Raw genomic sequence first — 20,940 nt, 5'->3', positions numbered from 1 at the left:
TTTTTTGGCTCCCTCAAATTTTGAGCCCACTCTCACCTCCCTCCCCCCTCCGGCAGGTCGCTTATGATCCCTCCTATCACCCTCTACATTCTCCTAACCTTAATTCATGCTTCCACTGCTTTGTTTTTCCTTTGCTAACTTTTGGCTATTTATATCCACTATAGCGGCACTCAAGACCTCTCAAACCCTACAATTTCCATCCTCTGCTACTCTCGGGCCTCTCCCTCTACGTACACAGTCTGAGAACTGAGAGAGGGTGGTAGTTAGGTTGTAAGTGGAGGGTTTGCGAGCGCAGTTCAACTGCTGAACTTGTTCGTGATCACAGAGAACAGAGTAGAGAGAGGGAAACATAAAACCTCTGCTTTTGCTCTTTTCTCAAACCACTCTCTGCCTCCTTCCCGTCCTCTTATTCTGCGCAGCCCTCGAGTGCCTTTCTGAGGCAGAGCGCTTCACGCTTGAACAACTTGGTTCAGCTCTTGGCCTTTTTTTAAAATTTACTGTTTATATGATATGGTGTGCTTGAGCAGCGCCTTCCTATTAGTTAGATGCTCACTGACAGGTTACTTCCTCAGACAGCTGGAAACAGATGCAAGGTAAATTTGTACATATGCAATTACATAAATTATATAGCTCTGTGTGGCATTTACACAGACCTTACCAAACAAGATGATACATGAGAAGACCGTCCTGCTGTGCTTAAGTACAAGATGGTAAGACTGAACAAAAGATAACTGTTGTGACTGATGTGAGCAGATGTTGTGTTTTATAACCTCTGTATTTTTCAACCAGGATCCCGTCTGAGACACACCAAGACCTTCTTGGTTCATCATTCCATTGTTCCAATAATCACCAACTCTGGTGTGGTCAAAATAAACCATTAAAGGTGCACTATGCAGCTCTGTTACAGGCCTATAAACAAACAGAGACAGAGCTCTTGATATATGGATATTAAAGTCATATGTTTACATTTGCATTTGCAAACATTAGAGCAGAAACAGACTTGTACATAGACATCGTAGAGTTCAGGGATATAGGACTATATAAGCAGACGTGTTTCTAAATACGTCACATACCGCAGCTTTACGTCTGCGCCTCTCCTGACATTCTCACACAAAAAAAAGGATCTTGCCCTTTAACAAAGCTGTTTTTCTAGGTAGAGATCCTTTCCACAATGTTGTCAGAGACTAAGAATAAAAATCTGAGCCTGTTGGCAGCAAAAATATAGACGCTTTTTATAGATGTACGCTAATGACGTGCATGTGCCCAGAGGGATTACACTGCAGCCCGTTTCACAGTTACAATGGACAAATTCCCCAAAATGCTCAAGAACCCAAATAGGCTCTAGGGTTATTTAGGGGCAATATGCTTAATCTCTTTACTGTACAGTATGAATATGTATATTAAGGATTTCACAGATGTCACGAGGCATTAGTGTGTCAGTGTGTGAAACCTTTGCCTAAACGGTGTGACTGGTGCCTGCTGGTTGACAGATATATTCCCAGAGCTTGTTTCATGTGAGGCTACGCACCCACACTTGGAGTAAATGCTCAGGCGTGGTTCGGAGTTCAGTTCAGTCGACGTGTGTTCATGTGTGTGCTTGTGTTCATGAGTGAGTGCGTGTGTGTGTGCGTGAGCTCGTCTCTGCGAAGTAGGAGTGGTGCGGCAGGTCTCAGCACAGGCCATATCTTTATAACCACAGTTTGCCCATGGGGTGTTTTTAAATTGTGTGAGTAAGTCTGGGCGTGTGCACGCTGAGATTGAAAAAGAAATAGCCTGTAGGCATGAATTTGTGCTCTTCCAGTGTGCACCTTAGACAACACAGGTAGATTTCTGAGCATGGATATCCATTCATGTAGAATGACCCCATCTCTGCCTTTTTCACCTCGTGCCCAGCTCGGAGGAATAATATTATTGTTTACCTTTCAGGGGTGCGGCGCTAAACGCAGGGCTCGTGCTAGTGTTACCTCTGGTGTACTTGAGGTCCCCGTGGGACCCTCGCAGCCACGCGACTCCAGAGTTCATTAGGAACAAATTACAAACAGGTCAGCCTGACTTTCATCCTCATGAATTCTCTTGATCCCACACCCACAGCCTGCAGGCAGAAGCAGCCAGACACCACACCCTAAACTAAACACACCTGCTCCAATATGACTGGTTTATTGATTTAAAATTGAAACAACATGCAGAATAAATGAAGGGAAGTAGTCTGTGTCAATCCATTAGTGCAGCACACGATGTGGTGAAAGATCAGTGCGACTGGACTCAGTAATTGCTCAGTTTGAAATTGGTCCGGCACTAATGCCCTGTAACACCAGAACTTCTTGTGTTTGCACTTTAGATTTTGACTAGATTCAAGAAACATGACATTATAAGTGTTGATTAGGGAGTTTTAGAGGTGGAGATGGATTTGTTAGTTTTACATATTTATGATATACTTAGATAACCCGCTGATGGCTGTAGCCTCATGATTAATGTACAAGGGAGTGGTATCGATGTTTTCATCAAACTCATTCCAAGAGAGTATATAAGTGAACTTCCAAAAATTGCAAAGTGTTCCTTTACATTAAGCTAAATTAACTTTTTAAAGACCTGCAGACTCTATGATTGAACAGGCGAGGCTAAAGAATCAACAGGAAAAATTGTCAATCTGAGTGACATGTGTGTAAATGTTCATATATTCTGTATATATATGAGCAAATGTGTGTATAAGGCATATTGTAGCTGCTGCACTTAGCGTCCACTATGGATTATTAGCTCTGAAGCTCACTGTGTCCCGTCTTTCTAAAAAGCACAGATGCTTTTGAAGCTCTACTGAAGCATGAATATCTCCGTCCCTCTGGACCCCGACGAACATCCCAGACAGACAGACCCCTTCATACATGAACACGCGCATCATCTCGTCGCTGGTGGTGCGTCCCGCCTGAGAGGATGACTAAATATTTAACAACATTTTAAAAGAGCCAGCCCCCCCTTTTCTCTAGGGTGTCGGCTAAGTCCTGCAAATTTAAGAATTAAGAAACTCAGATGCCCCTTGACATAGAGAGACACCGGGGACGTCTTGAGGGGAATGTCTCAGTCTCTAAACTGACACTTGACTGCTTTTGTGCTCTTGTTAGCAGGTTAGCATACTTGAAAGCTCGGAGACAGGATGCACATCAGAAGCTCGGTAATGGATTGTCCGGTATGATCCTGGACAGAAGTAGCAAAAGCACTTAAATGATTTTAAGAGTAGGATTGTCCAGGATATGAGGTTTCCTCTCCAGTCTTTTCCGCTATATCTCTTCTGCTCCCTGCTCCGGTTGGATTACACGGCTAATTCCAGTTTCTTATCTACACAGAGCCATCAAAATCTGAGGCCCGCGTCGGTTTTTCCTCGTTACAGGAGACACAGCTGGAAGCTGCTGCACTTTATCGCCATCAGGACTGGGCTATCTCTATCTCCCACACCAGGCCTAGAGTACGCCTTCATGTGCACACATGTGAGACACCAGCAGAGACCGCGAATGAGCAAAGATGTGCATGTGTGTGTGAATGTGTGTGCAGGCGGACGACGGCGGCCACATGTTTAGACAGAGGCTCCCTTTCAAGAGATTTTCCTCCACCCAGGTCAATTATATCACAGACCACTGCCCGGGGAGAGCGAGACGGAGGGAGAGCAGACTTTCCCCAGACTAAAGCTAAACCAGGAGGTGACCTTCTCGGTTACGACGGGCAGCAGGTAATGAGCACTGACGTAAACACGCGAGCCATGTGGCCCCTGAAGTGCCTGGTTCTAAAGATACCATCTTCCTGTCCTTTCCTCCCTCTTTCCTTCCTCTCATCCCCCACGTCTCCCGCTTGCATTCCTGACATGCCTCAGGGAGACAGAGAGGGCCTCCAGGACAGACAAACAAAGACGCACAACACACACAACACACTCACAATGGCACTGGCTGCAGCCATTGTCTGTGTGCACTGAGGAAAAGGTCTTGGTGCTCGCATACCAAAAGAGAACAGCAATCCTCCTTTTCTCAACAAACACATTTGCCCTGGCTTAGTTTTTACTTAGTGACATGAGAGCGAAGTGAAAGCACTGGAACTGTGGCTGCTAAGCAATCCTCTGCTGCTCCTCACTAAACGTTTTTAAAGATACACCCTTCTAGACCCACAAACTAACAATAAATCATAAGACGCTTGCTGTGATTTAGACTGAGTGATGTCATAAGTGAATCAAAGCAGTCTTTAGCGCTGGAGCTGCCTGTGCGTTAATAAGAGCCTGCAGCAGCTCTCTGCAGAATGTCAGTGCAACACTGACCTCTTCTGGTGGAAACACGACATGGCCACAACAAAGTACATCGACATTTTTGAAAATAGGTTAAACAGATACAAGGTGGTAAGGTCAGCAGGTTGTGACATACCAACGCGTCTGAGAGTAACCGGGCCCAGTTTACTTGCACTGTTGGACTCTCTGTACTGACGCACAGTCCAGACTTCCATGATGGTCACGTTGATGCCTGTGCCACATAGCTTAGCGCTACATTAGCTGACTAATCCCTCCTCCTTACTCCAGCTAACCTGACCTCATGATTCCTGGGTCCATCTGACACGGATCACTACTGGATTACAGATATCACCAGAGCGTGGGAGGAAAAATTATGAGAGATAACCTTTGACACACATGCAGAAAAGCATAAAAACCCCAGACAGATGGGCACTTACCGAGGTGTAGTTAGTCTTGCCCATGTTGTGGTTCTGGTTCTGGTTGAGGTTCTGGTTCTCCTGCTCTCTGCACTGCAGCCCAGCCAGGTGTCTCTCCAGGGCTGCCCAGTCCATGGTGGGCAGAGGTTCCTCCTCTACGCCCTCCTCCTCTTTGTATCCCCCCATCCGTCCCCCTGTCCCTCCACTGCCTCCCCCACTGCCACCACCACCCCCGCCAGTGCTGCGGCTCCCCCTGCTATGACTGGAGCTGCGGTGCCTGGGCTTGGGAGTCCCTGTGCACCCTTGTGGTGTACCGGGAGAGTCGAGCTGGCTGCTCCGGGGCAAAATCAGATTGCCGTTCTGTTTCAGTTCCTCTGGGACGGCTGCGGCTGAGGTAGCAGTGCGTCCGCTGGGGAGGGGCGGGACGGTCTTCACTTCCTGGAATTCTTCGGCGAGGCTGCGACTGTTCACTGTCTTCCTGTAGCCTTCGCCAAGGCCATCAACCCCCACAACACCCCCTCCGCCTTCCTCCTGACCAGGAGGCTGTGGAGAGGTGTAGTCCTCGCCGTACTCGCTTTCCCACTCCTCTATCACCTTCTTCTTGTACTCTTGGTAGTCCTCGTCCTCCTCATAGTCCTCTAAGGTGACCAGGTCCAGAGAGGGGGAGGACTTGTAGTCCTCCAAAGTGGCCAGGTCAAGAGAAGGGGAGCAAGGCGTGACCTTGTTGGAGTTGGACTCTGAGCTGGAGCGACTGGATGCATCACTCCCCAGGTCCATGCCATCCTCCCGGTAATCCTGCAACGACAACAGAGCAGAGAAAAGGAGTGAACTTCAGAAACAACAAGAGTTGTTAGGAGAGAGAGAAAGAAAAGAGAGGGAAGGAGGAAGGAGATGAGAAAAATGAAAAGAGATTTTAGGGAAGTGTGAAGCCACAGATTAGTCACAGCAGTGTTGTGGTTTGAGACCGGCGACCACAAAGCACTTCCTGTCCCGCAGGAACTTCCTTTTCTGCACAGAATCATGCCGTCATCGTCTCTCTCGGACTCGTTGACCAGCCGTCCGCTATACAGCTGTACCAGCCTGTGTTAACTGATCACACATTCCTCTGCATCGGTGAATGTGTACGTGTGTGTCAGCTTGTGCGACGCTTGACACACACAGCGAAGGCGGAGCCGTGTGGCTGGATGTGTCAGAGTAATCTCCCACCACCCACTGCTACATCTGCACAGCACCGCGGGGACAAAACAGGGTGTTATGAGGGGTGAGAGTGAGTGACACCGACACGCTGATACACAACAGCACACCAAACTGTGACACGGACAGATGAGTCCAGAGTTGTTGTTGTCTAACCTTGACTGCGATGCTCCCGCCGAGCTCCCAATCACCGACTGACTGATTAGTTCACGGCTAATGAAAAGTCCGCGTTGTTTACGGCCCTCCACAAATCTCCACCTGCCCCGAGCCTCCTCTCGCCGAGTTATCAGTCTTTTTCTCCACAGGAGTGCATTATCATAGTGCCTCACACCACTTTTAAAAGTTAATGAAAAGCAAGGAGCAGCAAAATTTCTCTCAGGGCAAAGAGAAATTAACGACACATTCCTGCCTGATCCACATTATGAGCTGCTGTGGAAAGGAAATTAATTATGAAGATTGCTGATTACTGGTTAAGACCACGAGGGCTTACAGTAGGCCTTTTTTTTTGTTGTTGTTGTTGTTTTTGCCTCTTACACAAGAGGAGCAAACTGCAGCTCATACAGTACCGTCCTCGTGATGAAAAGCCTTCTTCGGCGAGACCACACCTGTGCAGACGCCGGCTGTTGACGTCAAGGGGCAATGCAGAGCAGATCTAAGTTGGGAAAAAAGCAATGTGACTCAGCATCTTGGAAGACTGGGTGCACAAATTGCTGATGCGGTGTAGAGACATGAGCCAATTTTTGCTGAGGATCTTGCATTCCTCCTCGAAAAAACGCCAACAGCCTCGACAAGAACGGGAGCGAAGCTGCTGTGAGGATGCCACAGTTTCCTGTGACCTGGTGGCAGGCTGTCTTCAGCTTGACATCATATCGCAATGATGTTGGGGGGCTGGGACCTTCAGTTATTTCTCTCCCTCCCAGTGTCCCGCTCATTATCCTCCTATACAGGCAGCAACAGCATTTAATAAACCAATTTTCGGTTCATTGGGATGACTTCCAACGATCTGCCGGTTCTTGACATGACAAACTCCAGGAGCCCCTGTGGGTTTAGGGGGGAGGGCTTAAGTGCACACACAACATTACCAGCCTACTTATGGCCTAATGCTCTGAAATCAACCTAAGACGGCCACGATTAAGAAGATACTGAGGCTTGAAAACATAGCATGGAAGCTCTATTTTAATATAGAAACCAGCCAGCAGAGCGGAGAACAGCCTTACCGACGTGCTCATCAAACGCGCTGGATCACTGCGCGGTCACCAGTCCCCGCGGTGTGTGAACCAGCCTGTCATCTCGGCTTTGTCACCCTTCAAGTAGGCTACCAGCCTCTGGAGGGAAGAAAACACCCGGATTCAGGTTTTTATCGTCTCCAAACTAGGAAGAAGAGGAGGAAGAAGAAGTATCCGAGCTGCGATCGCCTTTCAGATATCGCCCGCTCGATGCGTTCCTCGAGCGGCGCTCCGGTTCCCAGATATTATCGCGTCAATACGCGGCGGTCACATGAGCCCGATTAAAAATAATGCAATCATTTAAAGTGTCTGTTTATGAGACACAGAGAGGGAATGAGGCAGAGAGAGAGAGAGAGAGAGAGAGACGGGGGGAGGCAGTGCAAGGCGGGCGGACGGCAGGCTGGAGCGGCGCTAAAGCTGATCCGCTGTGGGATTAACTAACCGAGGCGCAGGCAGGCAGGCAGGCAGGCAGGCAGGCAGGCGGACCATACAGGCTGGATTTGGCCACAAATACATGCAAATTGACAGCTGCACCGTTCCCCACCCCGCAGCCTGGCGGGTGTTTGGGAAGAGGGGGGGGGGGGGCGTTTAATTTATGTCAAAGACTAGACTACCCCTCACACAACTCCAGCCCCTCGCCCTATCTCGCTCTCTCGCTCTCTCCTGGGTGGCTCGCAAGGGGGACATCAACGCACACGCCCAGTCTCTGCGTGCGTCGAGCGCACTCCAAGTGGCACCTCTGCACGCATGACAGTTGCGTGGTCGCACCTGGGAACATATGATCGACCTCGAGACAGGTTATATATCACGCGCGCGCGTTTCTTTTGATTCCTCGCATGATGTAATGTTCCCCTTCCCGAAAGAAGAAATAAGAAATAAAAAAAATAAAGTCCCAGGAGGAACCTGATATCACCCCCGGCAACAGCGGGGACAGAAACGCCCAACATCACACACACCATCACCGCGGATAGATGACACCCATCATAGCAGTGACCACACTGACCCCTCCATCCAACAACCCACCCACCCTCCTCCTCTCCCCCTCTCCCAACTCCATCCACTATCATCGGGGCATAAATCGGGAAGTCACCGCCTGCGTTAGGAGCACGAACGAGCTAAAAGTGGCCCTTGGATGCGGCGTCACAAGCGAGCGCATACTCACTGTCATCATCTTCGTCGCCTCCCCGTCGCGCTCTCAAGACATTGTAAAGTGTAAATCCCGGCTGTTGGACAACGGTGAGGATGCTGACTTGTTCACGGGAGCCTTATATTCTAAGGGCGGGTGGTGGTGGTGGTGATGCTGCTGCTGGTGAGGCTGTCTTCGCTGGTGAAATGACCGAGAGCCGGCGGATGATTCAGTCCAGTCATCGCTCTGAGTGAGTAGTCCGTCCACAGATGAGCCAAAAAAAAAAAAAAGAAAAAAAAGCGAGTCTTGATGAAGGGGAAGGAATCACGTAGATGTCTTAAAATCCCAGCAGGTCACCGCCAGCTTCCTCGTCTTCTTCTTCCCTCACACACACACACATAGAGAGAGAGAGTGATGCCCAACCACCAGTCCAGCCTGCGCGCTCTCTCCCTCTCTCCCACGTCAGCTGGAAAATAAAAAGGCTCTGAGTAAAGTGCGTCCTCTTATATTGTGGGCTTGCGCACGTTTTTTTCTTTTTTCTTTTTCCCTTTTCTTCCCAGAGCTTCCACACAAGCAGCCGCAGCTCGGTTATTACCTAGAAACAAGACTTACTAGAAACTCTAAGCGCACAAGCGTGCTCCTCTCTCTCTCTCTCTCTCTCTCTCTCTTTCTCTCTCTCTCTCTCTCACACACACACACACACACTCATAGGTTTGTGTTCTCTCTCTCTCTCTCTCTTTCTCTTTCTCTCTCTCTCCACACGAGCCGGCTCTCTGTCGCAGCCTGCAGCTCCGAGGAGAAAGTGACGACGACAGAACACAACTAAAGCCCAACCTTCTGCACCCACTGACCTTGCAAAATGGCAGAGAGAGGTAGAGAAGTGGCAGGAGAGAGAGAGAGAGAGAGAGAGAGAGAGAGAGAGAGGTGGATTCAAACTATCTAGGTGAATTATTGAACACGCTTCTGAATTTAGAAAATATTTCCAGGGCTAATAAGTCCCCACCCCCCCCACCCCAGGGAGCCCGGGGATCCTGTTGTTATATCTGCTGTTTGGCTTTAAAAGCGAGGGCTGTCACTTTCAGTTCAGTGGAACACCTGCACCAGCGAATGCAATCCAGTGCAACAGCCCCGCAATAGAGACAAACCTTTCAGAGAGGGAAAGCGTTCAGTTTTGGGGTTTGAGCCGCAGGGGAGCAGACAGCGTCAAGACCAAGTCACCAGAATAAAAATGTTGGCATTTTAAGTTGCTGCCAACCACAGATATTTTCAAATTTGTCACACGTACCAAACCACAATACCTTAAGCCATGACGGAGACCTACTGAGCCATTTTTTCCCCCCTTTCCTTCAGTGTGTTATATTTGTTCTTGTCCATGTAAAAAGTTCTTGAAAGCTAAAAAGTTAAAACTCTGCACCAACAGAAGCTTCTCTCTCCCACAGAAAACACTGCTCCCTAAATGCCTCGTCAGTAGCCCCGCCTTTAATCAGCCACTCTGCAAGAACGCATTCCACATGTGCACAATTTAATGCCGATATTCAAGGTGGAAGTGAAGCTGACAACAGGACAGAGCCAGTTGAGGACATGGTGAGCAGTGCAGGCTCAGGCATGTGTGAGCTGACCAATCAGAGCAGATATTCAGGGAATTCGGGAGGGGGAGGGGCTTAAAGAGACAGGAGCATTTTAGGCAGAGGGGGGATACAGAGCAGCAGTACTAGACAGTATGAGAAAACTGATGTGTTTTTTGAGCATTAAAGCGTGTAAACCTATTCTAGTACTACCAAAATCGGAATCCGTGAACCCGAAAATCAGCAGAATATATCTCCTTTAAAGTTAAGGACCACAGCGTGACATTTTCCAGCCGTGTTAGTGGCAACAACTGGATATTTTTCGATTAAATGTCGGGACAATGTCCAGCAGTTTGCGGTGACAGAACCAGCCAACACATGCTCAGTACTATCCTGTGCCAAGTTGTTTTTATGCCCAAACCCTAGCCAGACCATAAGAAAGAAAAGTAAAGTTGCACCTTAAGAAATTTAAAGTTCAACATATCCATGGTTTGCTAAAAAAAAGGTACATTATTCAGGTGGCTGGCTCAGCATTAAAAGGTGCGCACAATGAGGCACAGTGCCATATTAAACATATAACTTTCTTTTGAACAAGAATGTAACATTCCTCTGTAAAGTCAGCGACAGCACAAAGGGCAAATGGATCATCAAACACCTACACATCAAATACCACATACTGCTCAGAGACTTCTATATTAGATTAACAGAGCGGTAAGATTTCCCGGCAGTGCATGAGGAGCTCACAATCTCTCCGTCAATCTCAAAAGCCGAAGCACTACTGACAACCTGCCTTTGAAGTCAACACTCTTCTAATGTTTGAGTGCAAGAGCTCTCGACAACACGTTAACTACAGCCTTGGAAAATCACCATACGGACCCGTCTCTCAATGAGACCAGGAGATGCCGACCGGTGATGTCTTGAGGATCGTCGGAGGTCGTTGTCCTCACTGTTGAACAACAACCATTGATGATGAATGTATGTGTAAGTGTCTCAGGCAGACATATTTTACAAGATAATGTTAAAAATAGTTTTTTCGCATTAGGGATGGTCACGTTTGCAGACGTCCTTCCTCACTCTCTAAAGATTCATCTGGCGCTTCGCAGAAAGTTTGAGGGACAGACTTTCAAATGAAACCCACTGTCACCTCGTTAACAAATGTCTGGACATTTTTGACCCTTTTTAATGCTCAGATGTTACGTATTTTGTTTTTAATACTGAACTGTAGTAAAGCTGGCAGGATATTAATCAGTTAATATTCAACATTTTCAAGCGATAATCCCCCTAAAAATAGCTGGCTCCGGGGAGAATTTGCTGCTTTCACTTTGTCATAAATGCTGGTTTCATTCAGTATCTTTTGGTTTCTGCACGGCGGAACAAAAAGAAGCTAGAACACGACCTCAGGTTGATCAAATAGACTGCAGATTTTTTTCGCTAACAATTTGTAAATTGTCGCTTGCTTTTTTTTTCTTTTTTTCTCCATGTTGAGCTGCTCTCATCTTGCCAGATGAAAAAAACTGTAGTCCAACATGCGAGTTGCCACACGCACACGCAGATGGCAGCTGCGGTGTCAGAGCTGAAGAGGGGTTAACAGCAACATGGCATGACATCTTCATGTCGCATTCTGTTTCCTCCCGCAACAGCTGGCAATTTACATATTCCAAAATGGAGATCAAGCTAAATGTCAGTGATAAACCAATCCTCATCCGCAGAAGAGACGGGGTGAAAACGCACCCCGAAGCATTTTGTTAAACAAGTGTCGTGATTAGGAACCGGATTTGCACGCCTTGAGAGGGGAGTATCAAAAAGCGGCGCGTTGTACTCTGGCGATGTTTGAGGAGTCTCCAAACTGTTAGTGGTTGTTTTAAAGGGTGCCGTCTTCAGCCGTGGTGCGTTGATCGTATAAAAAGCAGCACAAATGAGTTCATCCATGTCATAACAGAGCAGTACTTCAAAGACCCCTGGCTGAGCCTCTCCTCACACTACGGCGAGGACGGCACTCGTGGGGGATCTCCCCGAAGAGGAGTCAGCGGGAGTACAGCCTATTGCTTCCACGCCATTCCCCGCCGCTGCTTTCAACTCTCTTATCAGGCGCTCCACTCCTCCCCTCTGCTTTTTTTTTTTTTTTTTTTTTTACTCCCCAAGTGCCCAAACATTAATCGGTCATAGCGAAGAAAAGCGAAAGGGTTGTAAAAATTAACCGAAATGCCTCTAAGAACGATAAGCTGCTAAGTGACGGCGAGGACCATGCAGGAAATGAAGTTATCATGAGCTCGTCGCATAGTTTGTTCTCTTTGAAGTTCCCATTTCCCTTCAGCGTCAGAGCCTCTAAAACCAGTTCTGACGTGGCATCCTTCCCCTCGGTGAGTTGTTTCGCCAAACAATAAAAGCAACAACAGGCTGGAAGTCGGTGCGGCCAGATGAAGATGTCCATAAGTCACATCAAAGCCCTCCCATTGACACCTGGAAGAAGACAGACGACTCTGGCTGTGCTTTTGATCGAAGACGTAGGTCAAGGAAAGTTCAACGTGCAACACTGAAGGTGCATCGGAACAATCTTTCCATCGTCTCCCCCCCCCGAACTCTGTCAAACTGCCAGTCAGCGGGATTTACCAATTACAGAGGGGCAGGAACATGTGGAAAAACAGCCAGGTCTAGATTTACAGTATCTGGGGAAGCTTTGCTGTATCTGCCTGCTGAACAGTCCATCCGCATCCATAGCGGCAGCAGCAGCAGCAGCAGCAGCTATCTGGCAAGAATCACTGAAGGCCCATTTCTGACAGAGAGATAAGGCCGGAGAAAAGAATGCCCCTCAGATAATACGGTAAAAGTCGGGCAACGTCTTCCTCTGCTTATATCTGTCTCAGAGGCGTTTAAAAAACAGGGAGCTCCTGACAGTCGGTGAGAAATTGAAACTGTCTCCGCCTTGTCAGGAACTCACCAACTCTAACGGAGAGACACCGAAAGTGACCTTGGAGGATTCCACTTTTCCTCCTCCCTCTCTCGCTCCCTCTCTCTTCTCAGGGGCCGAGGGGGAGAGTTCACCTTGAAATAAGACCGGGGCCAGAAAACCAGACGACAGAAAATGAAGCGTCAGAAACATGACTGTGGTACAAGGCCAGCGCTGCAGAGGGGAAACGTACTGACTGGTTATGAGAGACATGAGGGGGGGCCGCGAGAGGACGGACAGTGGACTCAACAGCCAGGTCTCTCACCCTGTCATGTCTTTTTCAGATACAGAAGACCCAATCCTGGCATTTCCTTCAACGGTGCATGAGAGAAATCTTTATTCTCCACCGCCGAGAGCCTTTTTAATGTATTCCCCTTGTATCACTTGACACTGACAATGACACCTCCTTATCTATCACCTAATGCCAAGAAGAGACCGATGTACTCGACCGTACGAAAGTGATGCCTACATGTTAGAGTAAATGGAAAACTGTAAACATTTACAAACCTTTTGCTGTCTGAAAAACACCTATGGTGTTTTTCCGTGTCTCTCTTGTTCTGTCTTGTCTGTATAAAGGAGTTCAATCACAGACTACAAAACCTGCTGAAGCCACCTAGAAGCCAGTCTGTAGATGTGATTTCACCACATTTTACTACTAATATCAGTCTGGTTATAGTTGTAGTCTAATGCTTATGTTAACTAGGGTTTAAACCTTTTAGCTGCCATGAAAAATACATTAATATCCTTGCTGATACGTGCACAGAGGAGTGGGTGACAAGGATGAAATATGGTGTACATGAAGTTAGATTGTCATACATTTGTAATATATAATAGATTATAATAGATAATCAATTCTCTGGAGAGATTCTGACTGTTTATTGAGGAAATAACCAAACAGGAACGTCTGTTTTTACTAATAGAGCAAATAAACCTTTGTGTTTTGTTGACACAGCCTTTATTTCCACACAGATGCTGTATGTTAAAAATAATTATTCCAATTTTAAGAAAATCAACCAATTTCCCCCCTTAAAGATAATGAAAACCACCATAAAGAAAAGCACTCAAGTGGTAAAACTGCCACACACTGGTCCTGCTCATTTGAGGTATATAATAATATGATTGCTACTTCAGAAAATAAAAACACATAAAGTGTTTTTTACGCTATATGGGCCAAGTATGGACAAATATATGTATTGTAAGACCTATAAGTTTTGCGTCAATAAGGGAAGAAAAGAAATCCAAACAGACTTGGTTGTAATTAAGGAGAGATGATGCTACATACAAAAAACGTACTGACTGGTTATGACCTGGTTATACTTATCTACAAAACTTTGGCGTTATTTGATAGTCTAGCTGAAGAGAGACAGGTAACGGGATAGTGGAAGGAGAGGGGGATGAAATGCAGTAAAGGGCTACAGGTCAGATTTGAATCTGCTGAGTTGAAAGCTCTACCAATTGAACTACTGAGGCACCGTTATTAAATCTTAGCTTGACATGAATATCATCTTATCTCTCTGTACAGTCCTGACTTGCTGTACATCATTTTCCTGTCGGTCATGTCGGGGTAGTGCAGTTTGGGGCACATGCATCCAAGCCTGTGGTGAAGTCAGGATGAGCTTTACGGACAGTGTGCTTCTCTGGCTTTATTTGCCAACCTGATATTCAATCCACTGAAGACTACGGGTTGCCTGGCTTCAGATCATTGCTGTGATCTTGTCCTAACTCTTTAGGTTCATGTCTATTCAGGACTAAATATTTGTGCCAGCCTTATATGAGGGGAAATCGTATACAGGTTAAGTGCCTGACTAATAAAAAGAACTTCAACACAGATGTAGAAAATCATAAAATTCGATATTGCCATAAAGTAGTCCTGCAACATTTCCCACAATGACCTGATCTACCCAGGAAGGAACCGTGTGAGAAGAGATACATCACAGTATAAATGTTACGGCATACATATGGTCTCCTTCCTGACATTTGCTGCAACTTGTACACAAAGAGCCAGGCAGGAGCAGCCGGTGCCTTGAGACAGCAGCAGCAGCAGCAGCAGCAGCAGCAGCAGGATGCAGACTGTGAGATGATGAATAGAGATGTCAGATGGCCACAATAGAGGTCGGATCCTTAACTGGCTGACTGACCTGTCGCTCTAAATAGAAAGGGTGGCCAAAACCATTGAGACCAGCCATCAATCTCCTTCCTAAACACCATGATGATTTACTCCATTCAAATCACTGTGTGAGTGAAGAGGAGCGGAACAAAGAGAAGTGTGTGTGTGTGTGTGTGTGTGTGTGTGAATTTCAGGCTGCAGCTACTATATGCATGTGTGTGTACAAATCAGCCAGCACGTGTGTGCATATTTAGCTCTGATATAGAGTTCACACGCTGTGAAGCATAAACGTGCAGCTTTGTATCATGTGTTTGTAATTGCGTTTACGCAATCAGTCGAAGCCCGGCGCGTGTATTGGATTGCAGCACTAATACCTGGCTGTAATATATTGATCTTCCCTTCCATACTGTATATCCAGCCAACAATTTCACCTGCTAACCAAGTGTGAAATGAATTGTGAGAGCAACATCTTGTCCCGACGTACATGCCGGCGCAAGGCGGCTATTAGATTAATTTAACATGGGGAGCACGTCGGGCGCACTGTACATCCACAGGACTCAGACTTCCCAAATTTATTTAATCCAGGTTGGTTTACAGAGGCTAAAATGGGTCGTTCAGTGGTAGCAAGCGCTGCACACAGCTAAGCCTCCATCAAGTAGCCTTGAATCCAAACTAGCAATTACAGGAAAGAAGCACAATATGTGCATATGGCCATAACCGTAAAGAAAGTGAGGGCGGAAAAACAAACAGCGATAAATGTGATGAAGGGGGAGGCGATGGAATAACAGTGGGGGTGGAGGAAGAGTATTACAGTGATGAAGAAGTTGAGCTGGAGGAAAGTGCTGCTAATGATAATGTTGACAATCACCGCAGAAATCAGAGTGATTACAGCCATGCCCCGGCTGATGAAAATGATAGTTTAGAAGGCTACCGACACGAACAAGGGGATGATCGTGATGACAATTGCGATTAATCCAAACCAATACGGCCTGGAAAGCATCTGAATAACAAAAGCAGAAGCATTTCCTGCGAGACTTCTATTCAATCTTCAATCTTTGCGCTGCGGGGAAGCTTAATTCAAACCCGACCTCGCTCCCCGGGGAGACTAGAACCAGCAGAGTTGGGCGAAGCCAGCCGAGTCGTTAATGGAGTTATGACCAGAGTCACGGCGATGGAAGGAGATCTTAATCACCTGCAAGAGTGGAGGGCCGAGACCCAGTCTAGACCCATTTGGTCCACGGCACACTAATGCTAATTAGAGGGAAAGAAGGGAAGGTTTGTAATCTGTTCAATTAGCCCGGCCTAGAGAGGCGTCCTGTGGGGCTGAGGACGGATTCAGGTGCAGAACTGTGCGCCGTTACACTAGTCATGGCTGTGGTTGCTGCTGTTAAAGGAAGTCATTATGTTACAGCCACAGTTGTATGTGGAGTTTATTTGACAGTAACAGCCACTGAAGTCTACCTTCATGAATCACAGGTATCTAAAGGTTTCCATCATTGCCATGGTGAGGCGATTTTTTTTTTTTTTATCACTTTTCCATTAATTTTCAGAACCTCGCTCACAAACTGAATTTTAGGTCACACTCCTCCTCCCGCTTCCTTTTTTCTCTGGTTACCCTCCCCTCTTGCTCTTTCTGCAACGCGGCAGAAAAAAACATCCACGCTGGTTAAAGAGTCAGATATAGAGACGGTGACTCTGAGAGTGTGTCAGGTCCCAATCCCCGGCCTCCCTCGCTCTCTCTCTCTCTCTCTCTCGCTCGCTCTCTCTTTCTCTGCCGCCTGCCTGGCACCCCTCCACGGCTGTCTCTGTGCCCTGTCAGCAGTACAGCCAGGCAGAGATATGCATCCACCCTGCCCCTGTGCTCGGCTCCAAGCCTCGCGGTGCGCAGATGTCCACACAATTTACTGCCCACACCAAATTGGATCACTTCTCTGGTGTTTTGTGCAGGCCTCGCACCTGCTGTTTTCCACCTTCTCCCATAAATGACTAAACTCTCTGAGATTGGAGGGGAAAGGGGGGGGTTGATTTAAGGAGTAAATTAAAGAAGAAGGGGGCCGGATGAGATAGAAAAAAAAAAAGAGAGGAAAGTGTTTGATGGTTGATATGAAAAGGAGGTGATTGTTCTCTCTACTCTCGGAGCAAATCCTTTTTCCGCCGTGCACACACACTTCTGTAGAAAGATTCCACCTATTAGGTTGTGAGAAAATAGGGCATGGAAAAGGTAGAGTGGTGTGCAGGTTTCAGAGCAGCTTGCAAGGTTTGACCTCGAGGCAGCCATGAAGTCCACCAGGTCGCCACAGCGGTGTCGAGGTTAAGCACAATCTGACACATGATCGGCTGTGATGTGACCGAGTGACAACTCCATTTTATACCTGAGCTGGTGTTGTATAGTTTGTTAAGAGTAGCAAAAGACACGTGTGTGTGTGCCTGTGTGTTCTGGTAATACATGTGAAGCCTTGGGGACCCTGGCAGGTGGTGGCACGCTGTCTATATCAATTATTGATCCCTCCTGGAATGGCCAGGTGTGAGATACCAATGTAACACACTGAGACATGGGCTCATAACTCATCATCGCAGAGATGGCAGGAGAGAAGGAGCGAGCAGCAGCAGAACAGTGGTGACTATACTCAGCTAGCAGTCTTCGGAGAGCAGACCTTAGTAGTCATACATATTCAGGTGATGGTCATCCTGGCAACTGAAACGAACATGCTTGGCTAGGCTTATGCATTGTAAAAGCCCCTCTTCATCAGAAATATATATAGGTCTACTCTGAAAGCGGCGCATTAGGATCCATAATTACGTTTCTTGTTTGGTGGCGACCTCTAGTGGCTGTAGTAATCATCATGGCAGCAAACGGCAATGTTTTCCGAAACCTTAAGGAATAGTTTTCTTGCCGTAAACCTAACCAAACTGCAGGCGCATGTGGGGACATGCTAACATTACTACCTGGTTAGGTCTTGGAAACAAAAACCTGTGTGAGTTAAAATAAGTCGACTTTTGGTATCTCCCGGGAAAAAAAGCCCTAACATCCACCCTGCCTGGTCTCTCTCGCTCTTTGTACCATGTCACCTGGAATTTGGTTGCATCTGCTCTCTTTAAGAACTCAGTCGGAATCTATCTATCTATCTATCTATCTATCTATCTATCTATCTATCTATCTATCTATCTATCTATCTATCTATCTATCTATTTATCTGTCAATCATTGTAAGGACCTGCCCTCAATCATATATAATATAATTAAAACATCTACAACACAAACACATACATATACAGACACAAATTTACACTATGCGACAATATATACCAAAATACACATTTCAAAGGTTATCATTGTTATCAAAGTAATTTAGTCCCATGTTGTAACTCTAAATTGCACCAATTAAAGTGGCGATGAAAGGCTGTGTCACTATCAAAGACTTCCTCAACATTTCAGATTAAAATCTGTTTTTGAGTGTCAATCCTCTGTGTACACTCTGTAAAACTTAGACTTCCCCTTATTTGCTGTGTCTTCGCTTTGAAACGGTTATAGCTGTGTACAATCGCGAGCAGTCTGCTGCTGAGCAGCTTCTGCATTCAGGCAGATAACTGGGCTCCACAGCATCCAATCTGAGTAAATTGTGATGTGGACGACTCCTGGAAATGTTCTTCTATAATATTCCTGACTGGACTTCAGTATCATCTCCTTAAGTGGTGTGTTTGTCATGCTGAAACGAGAGCTGCACTTGGTGGAGGTTAGATTGAAATGTCTCGGTGGAGTGCCGTCTGTGTCCTTTGAGCTAACAGCATGTCTAACTGTTTTCACCTGCATACAAATCAAAATAATGACCTCCAGCCTGATCTATGCTCAAAATCTTACACTCTAAATATAAAGTAATTTCCCCTCTAGCTACGGGACAACAAAGTCAACCTTTACTTTAATCTCTTAATCTGAAAAGCCTCCACCTTTAGCTGTAAGTTATTTAGTCTCCCAAAAAGTGCCGTCCTCCTCAAGGTGGTTTATGTGGCGCTTTTACTCAACATTTTGGCCGTTCTTTCAGCGCCTATGAGTCCAGTAATCTCTAACTGGTTGAATTATGATCTTTGTTATCACCGGGCTTTCAGGTTTCGGCATTTTAACAGCCTTTTTTTTTTTCAACAGGGGGTCACAGACACTCTGGAAGAAATCATTGCACGGTCAATGGTCCCTATCACAATAGCATTTATCAGCTCCCCTCATCTCTAAAAACCCAACATGTTTTCCCTCTTTCAAATGATGTCTCTAACGTATGATAGCAAGACGTTGTTTGGTTGCAGGACACACACAGTCTTTGGCTTTGTTCTCTAGGATGGTCCTTTTTTTATTAGTTTAGCACCTCACTCAAAATTGGTATGATTTTATAGCAGCATACTCACACTCCCCGTATTGGTGCAGATAGAAGACACATTCAGAGATTAGTTAAGTGATGAAGTAATTGAGGAGACAGTGGAGGAAATGAGATCAGATTATAGCAGTTTAAATCATAATAGCCTTCTTTTTCAAGTGGATTATATAATACAACAGTGATGATTAGAGCTAATCCATGACCACAGAGCATGGATAATGGAAGAATCAGTGAATAGATTGCCAGAGTTTGTATGAAACGATGGTTTGGTTTCTGTAATTACATCTGTCATTTGTTAATGAAACCATTCTGTGGGGACTGCGGTAAATAGCAGGCCCACCGGCTCTGGCCCGGTCAACGCCGCTCTGCTGTGTTAACTAACGGGCAGGTGGATTGGCATGGCTGATAATCAGAGAGGGGCTTTGAATAAAATCCAGCAGGATTTAAATATTTGTGATGGAAGTGATGCCGAGCCAGAGCGCTCTGCAGGTTTTGTTGCTCTAAAATGAGACAAATTCATCCAGCGGCACCTACAGGAAAGCTTTCTCTGGAGGCTTGAACATTTTCTCGACTGAAAGGCCATAATGTACAGAAGGCAATCCGGCCTGAACCATTGAGGGAGCCATAATGGTAACCAGCCACTCCTGCGGAGATGCATGCCCTGTCAGAGGCACTGCCAAAAGCCTGTAGAAGTGAAGAGGGAGGCTGTCACCTCGGCCATTTTTGCACAGAGTACACCTGGAGGGGGCCTTATCACCTCCATCACGATGAGCTCCCCTCCCTCATAAGTACTCACGTGCTCCATTTCATTTGGCACATTCCTCCTTCATCAGAGCTTCTCAATGAAACACTTCTGTATGTGTCTTTTATTCATTCTCCCCGGTCCTATTCTTCTCTCTTTCTGCTCTTTTGTATTCCGCATTCGCTGTCTCTCTTCATCTCTCTCCTCCAGGCTCTATGTGCCATCTCGGATGCTTTATGCAGCATCAGAGATGCTGCCGAAGAGGCTGAGAGGGTAAATAGGCACGAGGGCATCGAGCCCACAGCTCCCTGGCGGAGAGATGGGGGGAGGGATCATCAGCAGAATATTGAGAAAACCACCCTGACGAAAGGAATCAGACAGCAAATGGACCTTACAGCGGAGGGTGTTGAATCATTCAGAAGCGAAACAACAGTGCAGCACATCAATATAGCAGCTGATAGAAGAATGGCACGCATGTGTTTGTGTGTGTGCACGCTTCATTTAACGCAGTGCTCGTCAGCTCGGGAAAATAACTGCAAGTAATGTAAAAGAGTTTCCCCGTTTACAGCATTTAAATAGATTGAGATATAATTTACAGAAGAGGCAGGTCACTGGGAGTTTATGAGACGCTGTCTGTGGATAAACTGCACGTTAATTTACATTTGAGAGCGCTGCTTGTTCATCAGTAAATAAACTGAATTATGGTCCATATTTGTGTTATGTAGGAGGGTGAGATGAGGTAGGCGGTAAAGACAGCACCGGGCTGTGTTCACTTTATGTAAACATGCTGCAATTTTAATTGACGCTAACGTCCTTAGTGGGCCTCCCCCCGGCCCCCTGTGAGCGGCGGCGGTGGGGAGGAAGGGTGAGGGAGGATGTGGGAGGCTTTCAGACCACTTTGCTCCTTTCAATCTGTCAATTTTGCCCTGCTCTCTCCCGTTTCTCCCTCTCTCCCCCCATCTTCCCATCTTCTTTCACCTGAGGTCTACTCAT

The 20,940-nt window shown here is 46.6% G+C and overlaps 1 protein-coding gene across 5 annotated transcripts in view; it reads right to left on the bottom strand.

The window, feature by feature from the left end:
• The window catches only part of schip1 (schwannomin interacting protein 1), a 233,451-nt gene that overhangs the window by 40,349 nt on the left and 172,162 nt on the right, over positions 1 to 20,940 (bottom strand). For 3 of the 5 annotated variants that reach the window (XM_037083804.1, XM_037083815.1, XM_037083824.1), the window contains one exon: positions 4,699 to 5,472. In XM_037083804.1, the coding sequence (XP_036939699.1) occupies positions 4,699 to 5,472 (774 nt within the window). Of the gene's footprint in view, positions 1 to 4,698; positions 5,473 to 7,088; positions 7,596 to 8,259; positions 8,849 to 20,940 lie in introns of those variants that run through there. The other 2 variants (XM_037083843.1, XM_037083835.1) reach the window with 2 other exon arrangements.

This window comes from Acanthopagrus latus, chromosome 2, assembly GCF_904848185.1.
Source record: "Acanthopagrus latus isolate v.2019 chromosome 2, fAcaLat1.1, whole genome shotgun sequence".
Taxonomy (NCBI): domain Eukaryota; kingdom Metazoa; phylum Chordata; class Actinopteri; order Spariformes; family Sparidae; genus Acanthopagrus; species Acanthopagrus latus.
Note: the sequence above shows the minus strand (reverse complement) of the source record. Positions and strands in the feature narration are given on the sequence as shown.